This window comes from Silurus aristotelis, assembly GCF_946808225.1.
Source record: "Silurus aristotelis genome assembly, chromosome: 15".
NCBI classification, from domain to species: domain Eukaryota; kingdom Metazoa; phylum Chordata; class Actinopteri; order Siluriformes; family Siluridae; genus Silurus; species Silurus aristotelis.
Window position 1 is genome coordinate 20,871,183 of NC_139588.1, and position 20,840 is coordinate 20,892,022.

Here is a 20,840-nt window from a genome sequence, read left to right on the forward strand (position 1 = left end):
TGTCACATTTTTTTAATATTTATATATAGTTTTATCTAACCGTCTAAATATGCATAATTAAAGCAGACTAGAAGCAAGTCAAATTATCTTTCTGTGCAGTAGTGCAGTAGGGTAATTACACTTTTTAATATTTCTTAAATTAAGAAAACATATGAATTTGGAAAAGAATAATATATCTTAAAAATTAGCATTAAAAACACATTCCAAGCAGTCGATTTAGTGTAATCGACTTAAAACTAGCTTGTTAATTAGATTTTTTTAATTAAATTTTTTTATTTGTGTGAAAAGATCTAAAAACCTGAGGTACTAAACAAGAGAATTCCTCTTCATTTAAGAATCGTAATAAAATATTCTGTCTTAAAACGAGACAAAGCTTTTAAACTTACAAATAAAAACAATATTAAAATTTAAATCACACTGCATATTGTCAACAGTTATTTATTCAAATGTGGACGGTCATGTAACACACAGTAGTTACCATGCAAACACAAAGCCAAATCAATAATTGCTGCTTCTCAAAATACGTACTGCAACATAAAACATTATTGAATGTATTTTTCTTTACTAAACGGTGAAAGATATTGAACATGAGAAACTGAAAGTGGCTTATTCATGAATTTTTCCTGGGTTTTTCCCGGTTTCACAAACTTCAAGCCAAAAAACTGAACCCCATAACATTAGACCAATGAAATTTCCGAACGGAAACGAAAAAACGCACCTCACCCGTGTTCTGAGCTGCACGGCATCGGGAGAAAAAAAACAATTTTAAACGCACGACGATGCCAAAAGATAAACTCCCGAGAGAAATATTTGTGAAAGGAAGGAGAAGGACAGTGAACAATGACTTTCTCGGTAGGCTACTGTTTAGATACAAGCCGTTGTAACGCGTTGAGTCTGGGTGAAGGGAGAGCTCGCTAACTCCAGTTGCAACAGAAATCATATAAGCACAGACAGGTTTCCAAAATTCGTGCTTTTTTATTTTTCTTGGCAACAGCGTTACGGGTTAGTCAAAAAAACGTAGAACTGAGCATCAGAAAATAATAAGGACATATTCCTCGGTCTTGCACACATGCAGTAATAGCGGTAATATGCGGCGGCAGCCTATTCCCAAAATACCGCTCTGCTCTTAAAGGAGCCGCAACATATTTCACCCGTTACACAGTGTAACAGACACTGTCTTTCATTAAAGCCTGTGTAAAGTTCATTAGTTTCAGTGTAGACTTATAGACAGGTGCGGCTTATTTATGTTTAAAATAAAAATCTTTGTCAAATTATTGCGGTTTATATATGGGTGCGCTTTATAGTCCGGAAATTACGGTAATCTTACATAATATATTCTCGCACAGTATTTTATTTTTTAAATAAAATGAATAAGGTTTTTTATGGCTAGAAATAAAATTGTCTATTGTCTTGACTTGAAGTTTTTTCAGTGTAGATCTTGTTTTGGAGTGGATGATATAGTATAAATATAATTTGATGATTCTTTTATTAGCTACTAGACACTATGTGTATGTCAGAATTAAATAAATAAACTGATAAATAATGATACCAGGCATATCCCATAAAACCTAATGGTAAATTCATTCCTCTAGACATTGATATCTATCACAACACAAAGTCACTGAGGTATGGTTTTGAGAGACACATGCATGTAGGTTTTGTAGGTTTTCTATGCAACAAACTCTGCAATGTAATTTGACCAAACAAATATATAAATGTCCAGATGTTACAATTTATTTCCATTGAAAAATCCCCTCATCAGCTTGTTGTATGGTGAAGTCGGATCCAATGAGAAGACGGAATATGGATAATCATTTGTCCTCCTCACATGTCGCTAATGTGGCTCGTTCTTGTCGATTTTTTCTCTACAACATCGGAAGGATTCGACCATTTCTGTCCACAAAGGCTGCTTAGGTGCTTGTTTAGTCTCTTGTCATTTCAAGACTGGTCTACTGCAGCTCTCTGCTGGCAGGTCGACCCCTGAACGCTATTCCTCCACTGCAAATAATCCAAAACGCAGCTGCGTAACTTGTGTTCAATCTGCCCAAGTTCTCCCACACCACCCCACTGCTGCACCCTTTACTGGCTTTTAGTAGCTGCACGTATCAGATTTAAAACACAGATGCTTGCCTACAAGGCCAAAAATGGACCAGCACCATATATATTTTTATATATATATAATATATTTATTGTAAAGTTTATACATTTTGTTTCTGGAAATTCCTCTCTTTTGCTGCATTAAATACTATAATTTGTTCAATTATCAACAAATGACTGTAAACTACCCCATATTGATCACCTGGGTAGGCCAGGCCTCGACTTTTTTCAGGGTTACGATAAGGTCATCGGAACGCATTTCTATCATAAGTCAGGGAACTACCCGAATCTGCTTCCAGGTTGCTTTGTGTGATTTACAACTAAACTGCTAACAGACGTCTCAGCTGATTAACTATTTTGGGGGAATTGAAATGTTCAGCTAAACTTAACCATAACGATAAAGTTTTAGCATGTGCTAGATCAGATTAGCGGGATTTTGCACCATGGATGAAAATTGCTATATATATATATATATATATATATATATATATATATATATATATATATATATATATATATATATATATCGATATATATATATATCGATATATATATATATATATATATATATATATATATATATATATATATATATATATATATATATATATATATATATATATATATATTGGATTTTGCAATAAATGGCAACCATTGTCAATGAGGAGAAAGAAATGTAATTAAAAATTATAAAATCTATTTATAGTTATCTTTTTCTTCCCCAAAACCCAGTCAGTCTCGGGTGTCGTGCTCTTTGCCTCTTCAACGTCAACACGTCTCTTTGCAGTCCCCGAGGCAGGTCTTTATAAAGGCATGGCTGATCTTCTCTGATGCCGCACCTGGGTATCTTGCAACCCTTTTTGCCTTGTGTGCTGCAACTTATCCTGAGGGACAGAGCCAGAGGACAGGACGCCTGAGCAGCCGCAGCACTAAATCGGCGAATCACATTAGCGCGGTATCTGCTTTGGGCTTATCAGCCGCGGCTCTCAGAAATGGAAATGGCGAGAGAGTGGAACTGAAGGCTGGATAAATAATGAAGGAGAAGGGATTGCATTTGGAAGCCGAGCGCCGAGTCAGACAGAGACAACACAATGACGATGGCTATTTTCAGACCAGACCTGGAATTTCTCTTCTTCTTCATCTCTTTCCGTTACACCCCCCCACCCACCCCAAAATCCCGAGCTCTGACGGCTTGTCAGCTCCGTCCCAAGCTTGGAGGCAGTCTTCGAAACCATGGGAGAACACTTCGAGGATTTTTTTTACAGAGCTGTATCCAAACAACTCACAAATGTATTCAGGCACTGTGTGGGGAAGCTTCCAGAAATAGACTGGGAAAAGAAACGGTTTAAACATTGATCCCATATCATGAATAGAGTTGATGCCTAGGTTGAGGACAATTAATTATTTATTATATTTATATACACGATATGGACAAGATTATTGGGACACTTGCCTTTTCCAGCCATATGTGTACATCATCTCCTTGTAAGAAGTGGCAGCTTAGTTGTCAAGGCATTGGACTTTGGATCTGAAGGTCTCGTATACAAATCTTATCCACCCTAAGCGGCCTCTCTTGGGCCCCTGAGCAAGGTCCTTATCCCTATAGTTGCTCAGTTGTATAATTGAGATCTTTTGACTGCATGGAAGATCCCCCTTCTATAGAGCTCTGAAACACCTTCGAACCCCAGGCCTCCTCACCACACCTACATTTTACATTTGATGCTCTTATCCATTTATCTCATTCATACAATCAAGCAGCTGTGGGGTTAAGCGCCTCGTAACCCCCAGGGTGTGGCTGAGATTTTAACTCACAACCTTCAGATCCAAAATCCAATTCCTTAACCACTAAGCTACCACCTATATCAGTGCCTCGATTTACTAACATCCTTGTGGCTGAATGGATCTCCATAAAATCTACTGGAACATCTTCCCAGAAGATTGGAGGTTATTATACCGTTATAGTTCGTTACAGAAATTTGAACCTTGGTGCATGTTTGCGAGTTTTGAGCACAATATGGACAGTAAATTGATAAAATATTATTGTAATTTACCTTTATCAAATAATTGATTCAATACTTTTAAATGAAAGGTAATGTAGGTTCATTTAAAGGATTTTAAAGGGAATAAATCATATATCAAATTATTAAATGTATATTTAGATAACTGACATTAATGGTTCCATTATCCGCCATCGTTTTGCCACAAAGGCTTCTGGGAGGTTCAATGCGCTCAAGTGACCTGTTCATTTCGCTTTACCTCAGTGCTTTTGTGTTTTTGAGTATTGAGATTGAACTTTGGCGGTGGACGATGACAAGGACCCAGAAGGCTCGATGAGAAACGGCGCATGGTGTAGAGCAGGTACCTTCGGGGGAACTAAAACATTGTGTGCATTTGATTTCTGTGGTATATTCTGTGGTACACTTAAAGCCTGGTCTTGTGCTTTGATGTCATCACACTGCAAAGATAGATGTAGTGCTAATAATTATGCATGGGGTCATATTTGCATATTTCACTGCTTGGAAGTTTGGGATGGCAATTTATTTGCGGTTGCCAGATGTGGACGAGTGTAGCTGTGCACACTCTCCGTTATTTAGCAGTATTACTCAGACCTGCTCTCTCCTGTGCTCTCTCTCTCTTTCTCTCAATGGCTTTCTCTCTCTTTCTCTCAATAGCTTTCTCTCTCTCTCTCTCTCTCTCTCTCTCTCTTTCTCTCTCTCAAAGACTATCACTCTTTCTCTCAATGTCTTTCTCCTTCTCAGTGTCTATCCCTCTCTAAATGTCTCTCTCTTCCTCTCAGATGTTTCTCTCAGTGTCTTTATCTCAGTGTCTTTCTCTCAGTTTCTTTCTCCGTCTCTGTGTGTCTTTCTTTCGCTCTAAAAGGATTCTCTCTCTTGATGTATTTTTATTTCTCTCTCAATGTCTTTCTTTCAATGCCGGTCTTTCTTTTAGTGTCTTTCTCAGTGCCTCTCTCTCTCTCTCTCTCTCTCTCTCTCTCTCTCTCTCTCTCTCTCTCTCTCTCTCTCTCTCTCTCTCTCTAAATGTCTCTCTCTCTTTCTCTCAGATTTTTCCCTCAATGTTCTTCTCTCAGTTTCTTTCTCCGTCTCTGTGTGTCTTTCTTTCTGTCTAAAATAATTCTCTCTCTTGATGTCTTTTTATTTATCTCTCAATGTCTTTGTCAATGCCTTTCTTTCTCTTTTTCAATGTCTTTCTCTCAGTGTCTTTCTCAGTGCCCCTCTCTCTCTCTCTCTCTCTCTCTCTCTCTCTCTCTCTCTCTCTCTCTCTCTCTCTCTCTCTCTCTCTCTCTGTCTTTCATTTAATATCTTGTTTTCTGTCTTAATGTCTATCTCTCTCTTGATCTCTTTTTCTTTTTTTTCTCTCAATGTCTTTCCCTTTCTCTTTCTCTCTCAATTGCTTTCTTTCTCTCAATGTCTTTCACTTTCTCCTAATATCTTTCTCGCACTGTCTTTCTCTCAGTGTCTTCTCTCTCTCTCTCTCTCTCTCTCTCTCTCTCTCTCTCTCTCTCTCTCTCTCTCTCTCTCAATACTCTAAGTATCTTTCTCGCAATATCTTTCTCCCACTCAGTACTTGTACGTGCTACACGTGAAAAATGACGGCTTAATGCAGCAGTGCGTTTCATTACGCAGCACAATATATGATTGAACGTTCCTGCTTCGACAGCAAAATGCAAATCTGATCTACTGTATGATTGTAATCGGGAATTACGACGTGTTTCTGTACACAGATCAACATTTACTATACGTGTTTGGGGTTTACATCGAATTCCTGAGGCCATAATCGAGTCTGGGATTTTAAAACACCAGACAGTACGCCGTTTTATTCCTTTAAAATCAGACTTGTTGATGGCGGTGACATTTACACCTTCACCCGGCTACAAAAATATCCGTGTGAGTAACACTTAATTACTGTCCCACGCGGCGATTTCACAGAACGCAAAATATTGCACTGAAAGGTGCTTCACCTTCTCCTCAAATTAAATGCAGGAATATAAATATTAATCAAATCACAAAATGCTGTTTCATCCTTTTCGTGCTGTTTTTTTTTTTTTTTTTTTTTTTTTACGTTCAAAAAAGTATTACCGAATGAATGCACATCGTTTGTCCATTAGTATTAGGACACCTGACTAACACTGGCTACAACTAGCTAGTTTTTCTTTTTCCCCAGCTTTTACACTATATGGCCAAAAGTATTGGAACACCTGACTTTTCAATTCAATTCATCATTATTTGTATTGCGCTTTTAACAATGAACATTGTCTCAAAGCAGCTTTACATGGATAATGTGGTAATAAAGAATGAATAAGATGTTCTTTATAAGTGTAAGTTTGTCCCTGATGAACAAGCCGGTGGCGACTGTGTCGAGAAAAAACTCCCTGAGATGGCATAAGGAAGAAACCTTGAGAGGAACCAGACTTAAGAGGGAACCACATCCTCATTTGGGTGTCACCAAATGTTCATTTATTACAGCTAAATGATGTTGGGGTGTGCAGTGATGGTGATCAGATGCAAAAATGTACTCCTGAGAAACTGCCCAAAAATAAATGTGCCAAGCTTGTAGCATTAAACCTATAAAGGCTTGAGGCTGTAATTTGTGTCAAAGGTGCTTTGACACAGTATTGAGCAAAGGCTGTTAATACTTATGTACATGTGATTTGCAAAGACTTCTTTCATGTTGTCATTATGGGGTATTGTTTGTAGAATTTTGAGGAATCCATTTTGAAATAAGGCTGTAATATAAAATGTGGAAAAAGTCAATCGCTGTAAATTCTTTTTGGATGCACTGAACCAGTCCTATGCTCAGGTGCTCATGCTCATATATATAAAATCTACAGGAGGAGGTTTACTCACTATTCTCAGCATTCAGTATTGCGCAGAATCGAGAGTGTGTTTCTCATTGCGGTGCTGTATTTCTGTCTTCAGGAGATGGAGCTGCAGTTCGAGAAGGAACGCAGCTCGCTGGAGGAGCAGAAGAACCGTCTGAGGGAGCAGCTGAACAGCCTGAGAGAGGAGCTCACCATCAAACTCAACCTGGCCAACAGCGAGGTGAGAGCATCTACAGTTTATCCTCGAACCCTTCACTTCTTTAAATCGTGAGATACTGTACAGTGTACAGTCTGAAGAGAAACATTGGTGTAGCTTGATATGGTGGTGGACTTAACCATATAGTGGAGGAACATGTGGAGAAGTATGTAGAGAAATCTCTGAGAAAATTACCTTAGGCCAGCTTGACTAAGCATTAAATTAGCTTATGCTAATATAATTTAGCATTACTTAGCACTAATTTCAGCATTATTGATCTCAGTAGTGGTAGTCTAATAGTTATGTAGAGATATTTAGTTATAAAATATAATCAAGCTTAACATTCTGCAATAAGACCTAAAAATAATCCTATGTGGCAAAAATATAACATTCACTTGTGCGCCAAGCAATATGCGAGCTTTACGCATTAAACTATATATAAGCAAAGTAAGTCAAACTTTAGCAGTATTAATATGAAAAACTAAATATGTGAGGTGTAAAACAGTAGCACTTAAACATCAGAGGCCAGGAAAACATAAACTGTGTGTGGTATCAGAAATGAGGAGACATTTCATCAAGGTGCAAGAAAATCAATTCTTTTGGCTTCTCCCATTAGGGGGCGCCACAGCGCATCATCCGTCTCCATACCCCCCTGTCCTCTACATCTGCCTCTTTCACCCCAACTACCTGCATGTCTTCCCTCACCACATCCATGAACCTCCTTCTTGGTCTTCCTCTTTTCCTCCTTTCTGGTGCCTCCATCCTCAGCATTCTCCTACTGATACACCCCATGTCCTTTCTCTGCACATGTCCAAACCATCTCAATCTCACCTCCCTCGCTTTGTCTTCAAAAGTCCTACATGGGCTGTCCCTGTAATAAACTAATTTCTAATTCTGTCCATTGCCATCACTCCCAACGAAAACCTCAACATGAACAGCAAGAAAATCAATTGATATTTTTAAACTGGGTATGGGAACAGAAAAAAATCAGATAAATATGTGACTCAGAGAAGAAGGAGATTATCGAGACATGCCGATGAGGTGAATGAGACTTTAAAAGTAGAGAAGAAATCTCAGAGAAATATGTACATGTTTGTGGGTTTTTTCGATTTGCACTTGCTAGTGTCAGGTCCCCTGGTGGTCTAGTGGTTGTGCTGCGGCGCTCTCACCGCTGTGGCCCGGGTTCGATCCCCAGTCAGGGAACCAACCCCAGCCACTCTTAGTGCCGGTCCCAAGCCCGGATAAATGGGCAGGGTTGTGTTAGGAAGGGCATCCAGCGTAAAAACATGTGCCAAATCAAACATGCAGAGGATCCGCTGTGGCGACCCCTAATGGTAGAAGGCGAAAGAAAGTTTAGTGTCAGCTGACTTGTGCCATTGCTGTTTGGGATGTGCCTCCTAAAAGCTCGTAGGACATGCTGACTGAACGCAGTAAAACTGTTTTGATCCTTTCACATCAATGACCGGAAGCTTCTTCAATTTCCCGCAAGGAAAATGTTTAAAAGCCACCCTGCAAACGTCTGAGTTAACGACAATTACTACATTGATTAAAAAAAAAATCTTGTAGCAAAACTTCCCAAACTTAATTTTTTGGATCTCACTCCAAACAGTACTGGATACGTATTCAATTATTGCTATTGTGTATGAAGTTCTGCTTTTACTGCTCACCACAGTTGTAGAGTGTTTATTTGAGTTTCTATAGGCTTCTTGTTAGCTAAGGGTCCAGTCCAGTCCAGTCATCATCCTCCATGATCTCTTTTATCAGCCTGTAGTTTCAATGTTTGCACTGGAGACCCTTACCGCATATTTGATAGAAATACGGTATATTATTAAAGAAAATGCCCTTTTAGAGTAGATCTTCCATCATACAAATTCAAGAGGATGAGGTGTTACTATAGATACATCTATAGGTACTGTAGTAGTATCTTTAGTTTATCAATATAGTAGTATACAATAAATACAACTATAATATCATGAAAATGTATTATTTTTTCTTCAATCAGATTTGAGAATTTAACAGCACTGTGGTATTGGCTTTCAAGTTTAGCCCAGCTGAGCCAGATGAAAAGTGGTAGCTTAGTGGTTAAGGTGTTCTTTGGACTGGAAGCAAAAGCTCATTACAGCACTACCAAGCTGCCACTGCTGGGTTTTTAAGAAAAACCCTTAATTAACCCTCAAAAAAAAATAAAAAAAAATAAATTACTTTGTTGTTGTTGTAGTGATACAACAAAATGTGTTTTGTTAGCTCTCAGACACCAGAAACATCTAAGAATTACTCAATATAAAAAAAAACAACATTGGGAAAATTGAGAAATGGTTAAGTATTACACAGACATATAAAAAAAATTTATAATAATATAACAGTCTATAAAAATGAACTAATTGTAATGTCCTGTAATGTGATAAAACTAATGTAAACCTTGAGCATGCTATGGCTTTAAATACATAGATGTTTTTTTTATTTATTATTTTTTTAAAAAGGATAAAAGGGGAAAAAAAACAATGAGTATGTGGTAAAATAGTTATGTAAGTGGTTAAACTGTTTTTTTTGTTTTTTTTATCTAGCTCAGTGTTAGTGATGTGTGTGATGGTGCTCTTATCATTTGACAGAAATATCTCTGTGGTTGTCATCTTTATTATAATACTTGTCCATGTGTAAAATGTCAGGAAGCATTTGTAATTTATTAGCACTTCGTCCATTTTCTGGATTTTTGGCTCGTCTAAGTAAATGTCTTTTACCTTTACATTTATGCCATTTGGCAAATGCTCTTATCCAGAGTGACTTATACCTGAGCAGAGGTTTAGGGGCCTTGCTCAAGGGCCCATCAGTGGCAGTTTGGTGGGATTTGAACTTGTGACCTTCCGATCCAATGACTTCCTTTGAATGAAACCCTTTCATTCTAACGCTATTCTAAAGTAAGGCTCGAATAAACTTTAAATAATCTACTGCAAAACTTGAATGGTTGAGTTTAAGTCGTTCGAGCTCGTCGTTTTCAGCTCCGTTTCTCCAAAGCTTTGTGCGGTGGATCTGTAGCTCTCTGGTGGCCGGAACGAGCAGGGCCCATTTCAGAGTGATTAATTTCAGCGGTGTGTGTTTTGCGTCTCATTACTCTTGCTGTTTTAATGGGTTCTTCGCTCTCGGAATTGGCTGCGTGTCGCACAAAGTCCCACCAATGCTGCGGGGCAAGGACTCCACTTTGGCACCGACTCTTTATTGCTCTCTGGTTCCTCATTCAACACTATTGTGGCATCGTTCCTCTTTTCTTTTCATTACAAGAGCCTGATAGGAACAGTAGAGCCAGGTGTAGAACATCTGCAAGGCTAATGACGTTAGTGACACCTTGCCGTTCGATTGCAAAAGTTTGCATCCGATATCATTCCTCAGAGGGGAAATAAGTATCACTGGTCTACTAAATTATCGACCTCTGAGTAAAATTGTGCTAATTCTTAAATATTTCGATAAGATGAATTAGAAAACAGGGGATGAAGGTGCTGGATGGGGGAAGGTTTTCACAATAAAGATTTATAATGACCTATACACAGGTATATTTGTGTGTCATGAACATAAAGTCTCGTAACTTCTCGACAAAGTCTGGTAGAACAATGAAAATGGTACCATATGAAAGTTTATACATGTAACTTCAATTTATAATTTTTTACCTAAAGATTATTACCCAATTTATTGGTATTGTATTGTAGAGTAAATTGGTCTTGACCAGATCTACACATCATACATTTGGTGGCTTGTGAAAGTGTCATTTCCAAGGAATCCTAAATGCCTTGACAACGTCTGCTACATTTCTGGCGAGGTTACATTCGCATCTCAAAACTGCAGAATGATAGCAGTGGTAAAAATCAGGACAAGAGTTTGGCTACTCGTTATTGTGCAACTTATCTGCTTCTTTGGCTAACATCTTACACTCGCATTTAGACTATTTCCCTATAAAGAAACTGCAGGGGAGTAGGTGATGCATGAAGCATGGGGTGAAATTCCAACAGGATATCGCAGGCATGGAGAAAGGACACCAAGGGAAATGGAGTTCGTCCATGCTTCCTGATTACTGCTCGAATCGCTCCAGGGATGATCCTATTTGCAGTTTATGAGAGAGACGAGCCGAAAAGCGCCCTTTAGATACCGAATAATTGGAACTGTTGTTGTTTCAGATGTCTGATGTTAGAACTTGTATTCTGTAATTATCTGATATTTGCACAATATTTTGTCAGCTTTAAAACCTGCATAATTTTGAGGTTGTATCCTAATAGTCTGGAAAGCTACACAGCAATTGTGTATCAACCCATACACAATTTTGTTTGAAAACAAGAATGAAAATGTTACATGAAATAAGCCAATAAATAAATGGAAAGTAAAGTTGTTAGTTTCAATAAAAAGATGTGGCACATTTCTTATTTCTATATCACATTTTACAGAAAATTTAAGGAACATAATCGCACAACTCTCTTCTAATTTTGAATTAGGGGGCGGTGGAAGCTCAGGAGTTAAGGCATTGGACTTTGGGTCAGAAGGTCACAGGCTCAAATCCCACTGATGGGCCCTTGAGGAAGGCCCTTAACCCTCCCCTGCTCAGTTTTCGCTAAGTCACTCTGGATAAGTGCGTCTGCCAAACGGCATGATTGTAAATTATCTATCTATCTATCTATCTATCTATCTATCTATCTATCTATCTATCTATCTATCTATCTATCTATCTATCTATCTATCTATCTATCTATCTATCTATCTATCTATCATGCTCTGAAGCATATTAACCTAAGTCAGATGACTTTTTTAGATCCTGGAGAAGTTTTGAAAAGCCCTAAACATCATTCATGTTTGTATTTTGGAGAATTCTTTCCAAAAAAGGTTTAAACATGTATAGTAATAAAAAGAAGTTTTGGGGACAATGAGATTGAACTGGGACTGAAATAGGTTTGAGTCATGGATTATGTGGACTGGAGTCTTTTGGGGACATTGAAATAGTTCTGAGATAATTTTGAGTCATGTATTATGTAGATTTGTGTTTTTTGAGGACATTATTGTGAAGAAAAAAAACCTGTTTCACACACGTTTGGTGATAGGATCCTTATCATCATTTTGTTCTTACTGCTCTCTGTAAATATCTTGTTTCCTAGCATAAGGTCAGGTTGACCCATGTTAGGTATTTACTGTGTACAGTAAATACCTAACATGGGTCATCCTGACCTCAACTAAATAAATCAACCATCTCTGTACGCTTGTGTCTGAACAAAATATTCTCTAATATTAGGCCACAGAAGGAATCTAACATTAGGAGATGATGACCAACCCCCTAATGGGTCTGGATGTGGAAACTAAAAGGAGGAATTTAATAAAAGACTACAAGAAGTTCATAGTTTACTGACATATATATTATATATGACCGATATTTGAACATAAACAGAAAGTGTTCAAATATATATTCCTTTATCACAGTTGATTATTGGACAGTTGTAGATCTTTTTGACGATAAAGAAAGACATCTAATACCTGACAGTGTCTAAGATTTGATCTAAAGGGATGTGCAAACTTTTGCACACAATTATAATGTGGATCTTTAAGAACTCTCTATGTCGCTTTCTGTCCCTCACTTGCTCTTTCTCATGCTTTTTGGTAGGTGAGCCAGCTTCAGGAGATGGTGAAAGAAGGAGAGCAGGGTCTGGACTCAGCTAAGGGACACATTTCGAGTCTTAAGGAGGCTCAGGAGAAGCTTCTGGAGGAGCTGGATGCTACGCGGGCCAGACTAAGAGAGACCACCAATCTCCTCGCAGCACTTCAGGTCTGATCTTTTCTCACAAGAGCTTCAGAATGCAGCCACGTAATTTTATATAATTATACTTTATATAATATATTATACGCATGTCAATGCAATATAATATACCTCAATACAATAAAATATAGACTATAGGGAGGAATATATAGAGCTGTCACAGTATCAGCGTGTGTGCATTGTGGGTAATCTATGAAACCGTTAAATAGACCATTGCTATGTTGAAATTATACCTAAATATAAAGTTATAAAGTATATTTTTTTTGGTAGAACCATAAACAAAAATAATTTTGTCTGCCTGTTAAAATTACACATAATTATTAAGATAATTATATATTTAAAATATATGTCAGGGTAAAGTGCTTATGTAAAGTGCGGATGGATGGACGTTGTGCATTTTGAAATTAGTGATTACTCCCTGTTAATTATTTTTTTTTACATAAAAAACACTTTTGTGGTGTTTAGACGGACCTGTTACAGCAGCGAAATCCAGACAGGATGTGAGCGTCGGCCCAGGTTCTGGGTGGGGCGTGTTTATAAATGATATATGCAGTCTGGCTGTCAGTCCTGTCTTCATTGTGACATAAATAGTGATTCTGAGGACATTAGTAATGAGATCAGTAGAGAGGGACATGGTGCTCTGATCAATTAGGGATTTTAGGTGAGGAGCAGCACACTTCATTATAGCAAGACTCCAACATTACAAGTGTTAATTCCCCGACCACAAGAACATGCTCTCTCCATGACCTTCTATAGCACTGTGTGTGTGTGTGTGTGTGTGTGTGTGTGTGTGTGTGTGTGTGTGTGTGTGCTTACAGTTTTTTGGTCTTGACAAATATACTGTAGTTTTGTAGAAAAGATGGATCTCTGTGTGTGTGTGTGTGTGTGTGTGTGTGTGTGTGTGTGTGTGTGTGTGTGTGTGTGTGTGTGTGTCCTTACAGTTTTTTGGTCCTGACAAATATACTGTAGTTTTGTAGAAAAGATGGATATGTGTGTGTGTGTGTGTGTGTGTGTGTGTGTGTGTGTGTGTGTGTGTGTGTGTCCTTACAGTTTTTTGGTCCTGACAAATATACTGTAGTTTTGTAGAAAAGATGGATCTGTGTGTGTGTGTGTGTGTGTGTGTGTGTGTGTGTGTGTGTGTGTGTGTGTGTGTCCTTACAGTTTTCTGGTCCTGACAAATGTAATGTAGTTTTGTACAAAAAATGGATGCGCGTGTGTGTGTCCTTACTGTGTGTGTGTGTGTGTGTGTGTGTGTGTGTGTGTGTGTGTGTGTGTGTGTGTGTGTGTGTGTGTGTGTGTGTGTGTGTGTGTTTTTCTTTGTCTGCCTGTTTGTCTGTTTTTCCATGTGTCTTGAGTATCCATGTGCCTGAAGATTTATCTTGTTTCTCTGTGTGTGTGTTATATCTCTGTGTGTGTGTTGTTTTTCTGTGTGTGTGTTATATGTTTGTGTGTCTGTCTATCTGTCTGCCTGTTTGTGTGTCTGTGTATCTGAGTATCTGAGTGTGAGTGTGAGTGTGAGTGTGAGTGTGTGTGAGTGTGTGTGAGTGTGTGTGTGTGTGTGTGTGTGTGTGTGTGTTCTGTGTTAATTGATGATTGTGAACAGGGTTTATTAAGTAGAGCAGCTGCATGTTGTTCAGCTCCTCACTGCTCCCTCACTCTGTACTGCTCTTGACAGGGAGAGATGGAAACTCAGAAGCAACAACACGATGCCAAACTCATCTCCACTAAAGAGGACGAGAAGCTCAAAATGGACAAAATGGCCTTGGAGCTGGAACTGAAATGGACCGAAACACTCAGGTAGGAGCGTGTGTTTCACAGTAAAGTGCTTAATTTCCCGACTGAGATAGCAATACTACAATATTCCACGTAACTGTAGTGAATAATTGCTAAATTCATTATTTATTATATTTATAATTAGTTATTTAAAAAAAATATATTTTTTGGTTGCTCCCATTAGGGGTCTCCATACTAGGGGTCTTCTACATCTGCCTCTTTAAAATGAACAATCTGCATGTCTTCCCTCACCACATCTATAAACCTCCTCCTTGAACTTTTTTATCTTTGCCTCCTTCATGGTGGCTCCATCCTTAGCATTCTCCTACTGATATACCCCATGTCCCTCCTCTGCACATGTCCAAACCATCTCAATCAGGCTTCTCTCACTTTGTCCCCAAAACATCCTACATGCGCTGTCCCTTTAAAAAATAATAATAATAATTCTAATCCTGTCCATCCTCGTCACTCCTAATGAAAATCATCAACATAGCAGGTCTCACGGTCTCACAGTCCTTTAAACTTTCTTTTTCACTTTTGCAGATAATCTTCTATTACAATTTACTTCTGCTGTCACTCTTCTCCACACACTCCACCCTGCCTGCACTCTTTTCTTCACTTCTCTAACACACTCTCCATTACTTTGCACTGTTGACCCCAGGTACCTGAACTCCTCCACCTTCTCCACCTCTTCTCCCTGCAACCACACCACTCCACTGCCCTCCTTCTCATTCACACACATGTACTCTGTCTTACTCCTACTGAATTTCAGTCCTCTTCTCTCCAGCGTGTACCTCCACCTCCTCAGGTGCTCCCTACTTTCATCACAAATTACAATATCATCCGCAAACATCATAGTCCACCGAGACTCTTGTCTGACCTCGTCTAAAATTTGTTACAGCATGCCAATACTCCTGTGCACAAAGCCATCTTAATGAAGATGTACTTTACATGGTTTGGAGTGGAAGATCTCCTGCTATAGAGCTTGCCAATTTTACACCATTGCAGAGATCCAGCAGGAATAGCAGGAGGTGCTTGACACATTCGGGAGCACTGTATTGCTGTGCAAGGGGATCATTTTGAAGGTGATGGTATGGAAACATAGATAAATCAAGAACTTTCTTTTAAACAGCACTCGTCTCGAAACTTCCACCCGCAATAATAAATTGTACTGTCAACTGTTCATTTATAAAGTGTACATTACAATTGTTTAAAAGGAAAAAACTGTCATGTAAGTAAACTGCCATAAAATGGCAATATGCTTATGGCACCACTCTGGAGTATAACAACATGGTCATGTATTATTTTTACGTCTGAAATATCAATATGAAGTAAAGTTATTTTCTCTTCCCTGCTTGTTGGATGAATAAAAAACAAAGTAAAATGCTGCTGAGTGTTCCATTTCCTATCCTCTTGGACCTTTTCCTTTGGGTATCTGTGAACGAAAACCGCAATACAGACCGAGTTTTACGAGTCAGATTAGAGCGTCCTTTACAGCCGAGCGTGACTCAACTAGTGGCTGAGACAGGACCGTTTATATATTTATAAACCTCGCGGGAAAGCTTGCGGTGCTGTCTTATAGATCGATAATATTCCGGTGGCAAAAGTTTCGAGCGAGACCTCCTGAGAAATAATAATTGAACACGCCGTTCTACTTTTTGGTTTTATTGCCATGTCATGTTTGAGTCCCAATTTCCCCTGAAGTAACAGTGGAAGGAATACACTGTTTGGATTGTTTTTGTCAGGATTAATGCTGGAAATTGTTCTTCCACAGCCACTAATGTGGTACAAAGTCATGGAGGAGACTCAAACCTCTAGCAGGGTGAGAAATGTCTAATGGTAAATAAACTTTGGAATCTGAAGGCACTTAGGAGTCTGCATTGAGGAAACTATTCAAGAACATCACTCTTTTACATTTAAAAAGCTCATGCAGGTTTACATTGTTGCTTTTTAAATGATATAGAAGATAAGTAGAAGGATGGTAATTGGCGATTTATTTGGAATTTGATCAATTAATCAATTAAGAGCCTTAAACCTGTTCCTGTATGACAGTGTCGCTTTGCACATATCCAGCTCATAGATGGTTTGGAGTGAAAGATCTTCTGTTCTAGAGCTCCAAACCTATTGAACACCTTTTAGATGAGATGAATTAAATACAATTTACATTTCTGGAATTTGGGGCAGTTGATGTTATAGGGCCTTGCTCAAGGTCCCAGCATAGTGGTGTGACCCATCTGACTCTGACCCAATGCATTAACCACTAGGAGCTTTGAACTCTAGCAAGTTGGGAGGATAGTCAAATGGTAAATAAACTTTGGAATCTTAATGACCCAGTGTTACAGTAGGGAAACTATTCATGCGCAGTAGCAAGTTGTGAATTGTTAAAGCAAAAAGTTGCCAAGACAATAGCTGGGTCTTCTTTCTGGTGCCAATAATGTTTCAAAAATAACCCTTCTTAAAATGACTCCAAAAAACAAGGATGAAAAAAAAAAGCTAAATAGAGTTTATCGCAGTAAAACAACGATCAACCCGAGAGCATACTCATGACCTGTCAGAGATGGTCTGAATATCAGTGGCAAAATCTTCTTCAAATATACACATTGTGCACCTCATTACCATTAAACTTGGGAACTTCCCAAATTTTCACCCTCCCGAGTTACTATTATTTGAGAAATATCCTTCCTCAATACTACACTTAGAGGTTTGTTTACTCATTCTGATTCCCACTAACTTCAGGGGTTGGACTCTCTAAATTTGTTTAAGTCTTAATTTGCTATTTATATTTATAGCAGTTATCAGACACTTTCTAGCTTGGTGGTGTTGGGATTTAAACTCACAACCTTTTGATGCAGAGTCGAATGCCCTAACCACTAAGCTACCATCTCCAGATGCTTTTAAGCATGGAGCTGATCCTGCTCTGCACCCTCGCCCTACCCGAGTCCCGGCTGTATTCCAAATGGCCTTGGTCCTTATTTACATTAGTTCTTTCTTCTCCTTTTTTACTTCTTACTCAAGAGTAATAACCATGCACACTCTTGAGTCTCATCTGCCTGGGGGATAATGAGGCGGATGCTCCAAACGATTATTTTGTTAAATGTTGGAATCAAGGTTACTGATCATAATTACACAGCCAATTTAGTCACATTCACATTTTTTCAGTGGACTTTTTCATGCCCTGAATTTAGGTGCACGGGATTATGGAATACTGAGCATTAGGGGTGACCATGAATAGTCGAACATTCGACCAGTGAATAGGAGGATCCTGATTCTACTCCCAATCTTACAGTCGAATCTTTGCAGAGGTGATATGAAACGAGGATCGTACCATTTCAGGTGACTCAGTGTCTGATTTCACAAAGGTCCTTCCCCCCTGTGATAGTTTCACTTACCATGATCCATGATTTAACAATATCTGGTAGAGTCTGTAAAGGTATATTCTGTTTTAATAACATTGCGTAAATGTATTTTGTTTGTTGTAGGTGCATCGATGTTCGCACAGGAAATTTAGACGATTTAATTTGATTTGCCGACATGTGAAATGCAAATCCGGTCTGCAGTGTGGCCTTTCTGCACTTATTTGTTAATAATTTTAAAAAACAAAATGTTTTTTAATAATAATTTTTTCATTTTTTGTGTACATTGTGGTTTCAAAATGTTATGCGGAATCGTTTTCCGAATGCTTTTACTTACATTGGATTTCATTTCAACTTAAAAAAAAGATAAAAAGGCATTGTAAGTTGAATCTATCACTTGACTGGAAGTTTTTATAAGAACTATGTTTGCATCACAAGTTTTCGACATTAGCTCTGTTTACAGGAAAGTACTTTATTTATCTACGTTTACATTCTATCACTTTCAAAAACAGTCCTTTTGCACAGCAATACAGCACTCCCAGTGTTCCTGCCACCTCTGGAAATGTCCTGGAATTGATATTTACAGTTCATTTGCAGCATTTAACAGCTGCCCTTGTCCAGCACGATGTACACAAGTGCTTTGAGTCTCTATCAATAAAAAAATCTAGTATGCTAATGCTAGATTACAAACTGAAAATAAATTAGCCAACAACTCTGTTAAGAAGTTGCTGTTTTTATTTTTGACAAAGCCAACTTGGAATGTATTAAAGTGTTTCAGAAAGAGGTAGGTCTTCACCCGTCGCTTGAAGATAGCCAGGGACCGCTGTTTGGTCATCTAGGGGAAGTTCATTCCACCACCTTGGTGCCAGAACAGAGAAGAGCCTTGAAGTATACTTACCTCTCATACTGAGAGAAGATGGTACCAGTCTAGCAGTGCTGGAGGATCTCAGGCAACGTGGTACAGTGCGAGGTGTGATGGGGTCTCTGAGGTAAGAGTGGGTTGGTCCATTTTTGGCCTTGTAGGCAGGCATCAGTGTTTTCAATCTGATAAGTGCAGCTACCGGAAGCCAGTGGAGGGAGCACAGCAGTGGGGTGATGTGAAAGAACTTGGACAGGTTGAACACAAGTCGCATAGCTGCATTTTGACTCATTTGCAATAGACGAACAGCATTCAGAGGTCGACCTGCCAGCAGAGATTTGCAGTAGTTCAGTTTTAAAATGACAAGAGAATGAACAAGCACCTGAGCAGCCTGTGTGGACAGAAATGGTTGAATCCTTCGGATGTTGCAGAGAAGAAATCGTCACGAACGAGCCACATTAGCAATATGTGAGGAGAAGGACAGTTGATTGTTCATATTTACCTCAAGGTTGCGAGACTTTAGAGAGAGAAAAGGAGGGGACCAACTACTGAGACTTGTGGGGCACCAGTGGAGAGTCTGCATGGAGGAAATGGGGATCCCCTACATGTTACCTGGTATGAGCTACCTTCAAGGTAGGAAGCAACCCATTCCCTTGCTGCTCCACAGATACCGAGGCTCCTGAAGGTAGACAAGACAGTTTTGTGGTGGAATGCCAATGAAAGGTCAAGGACGATGAGTACAGATAACTGATCGAGCAGCATGCAGTTTTTCAGTGACAGCCAACAGGGTTGTGTTTGTGGAATGTGCCACTTTGAAGCCAGGCTGGTTTGGATCATGGAGTTTGTTCAGTGAGAGTTGACAGTTGGTTAAAAACAGCTGAGGAGAGAAGTGATACCGATCTGTAGTTGTAGATGTTCGATGGATCCAGAGAAGTTTTTTTTAAGATGGGAATGACCCTCTGTCAAAATGGCGACCTTTGCTGGATCTTTATCTTCGGGAAGAGGTAGAAGTCCACAGGAGCCAAATCTGGCGAGTAACAATTTGGGGTGGGTGCGGAAGTGAGATCATATGAATCGTTTTCAGACAATCATCATGCAAAAGTTGACGAATTTTCAACATTGTCGGGGGTTGAGCTCGTTCAAGGTCTTCCTGATCTCTTGTCATCTTCCAGTGTTGTTCTTCCGCTGTTGAAGTGACACTCAAAACACATCGAACAATTTATTGCAGCATCGCCGTATGTCAAACGTATGTCACACCAAATGACTCTGTGGAAGATTTGCCCAGTTTCACTCAGAAATGTACGTTTGCTCGTTGTTCTAACTTCCATGATGATATCGCAGACGTGGCAACGCAAAGCTTTTATCCTGCATTGCTTATTGTTAGAACACGACTGACCTGCTCGGTTTTGGAGCATCAGAACTGCATCCGAGGTTAATGACTTTGTTTTTCGCTGAGCATCCCTACGAGAATGCGCCCTGATAAGCACCTTCCCCTCCGTCTCGTCGCAGCACATCTACATCCACACAGTCCCAATGAGGTGTCCATGCTCTCATTTAGCTTGCAGTTCTCAGTCAGCTAGCAATTAAGGAAATTAAATGGCCACCATGGCACACTGGAATCCGACTGGACCTAAAGTGGTATTTTAGGACTGAAACTGGAATTGCTGGCTGTACTTCTGTCACACGGCTATTAACCTCTTCTAAGATGTTTATTTCACCTGTAGTCACATCTTCTTCTTCTTCTTTCGGCTGCTCCCATTAGGGGTCGCCACAGCGGATCATCCGTCTCCATTTCACCTGTAGTCACATGGCAGCATTAAAAAGGGCCCAGGGCGCATCTGCCTCCATTACCAGCCTTTAATAATCAGCTTTATCAGCGTCAGGCTCCACAGAAGGAGGCTTTTATTATAAATGCAGAGCGAATGTTTTCTCTCATGTCG

At 39.2% G+C, this 20,840-nt stretch overlaps 1 protein-coding gene across 3 annotated transcripts in view; it reads left to right on the forward strand.

Annotated features, from left to right (window-relative positions):
* fam184ab (family with sequence similarity 184 member Ab) overlaps nt 1–20,840 on the forward strand; it is a 138,427-nt gene that overhangs the window by 65,751 nt on the left and 51,836 nt on the right. For all 3 annotated transcript variants that reach the window (XM_083562448.1, XM_083562449.1, XM_083562450.1), the window contains exons 7-9: nt 7,035–7,157; nt 12,763–12,924; nt 14,591–14,712. In XM_083562448.1, the coding sequence (XP_083418574.1) occupies nt 7,035–7,157; nt 12,763–12,924; nt 14,591–14,712 (407 nt within the window). The remainder of the gene's footprint in view (nt 1–7,034; nt 7,158–12,762; nt 12,925–14,590; nt 14,713–20,840) is intronic.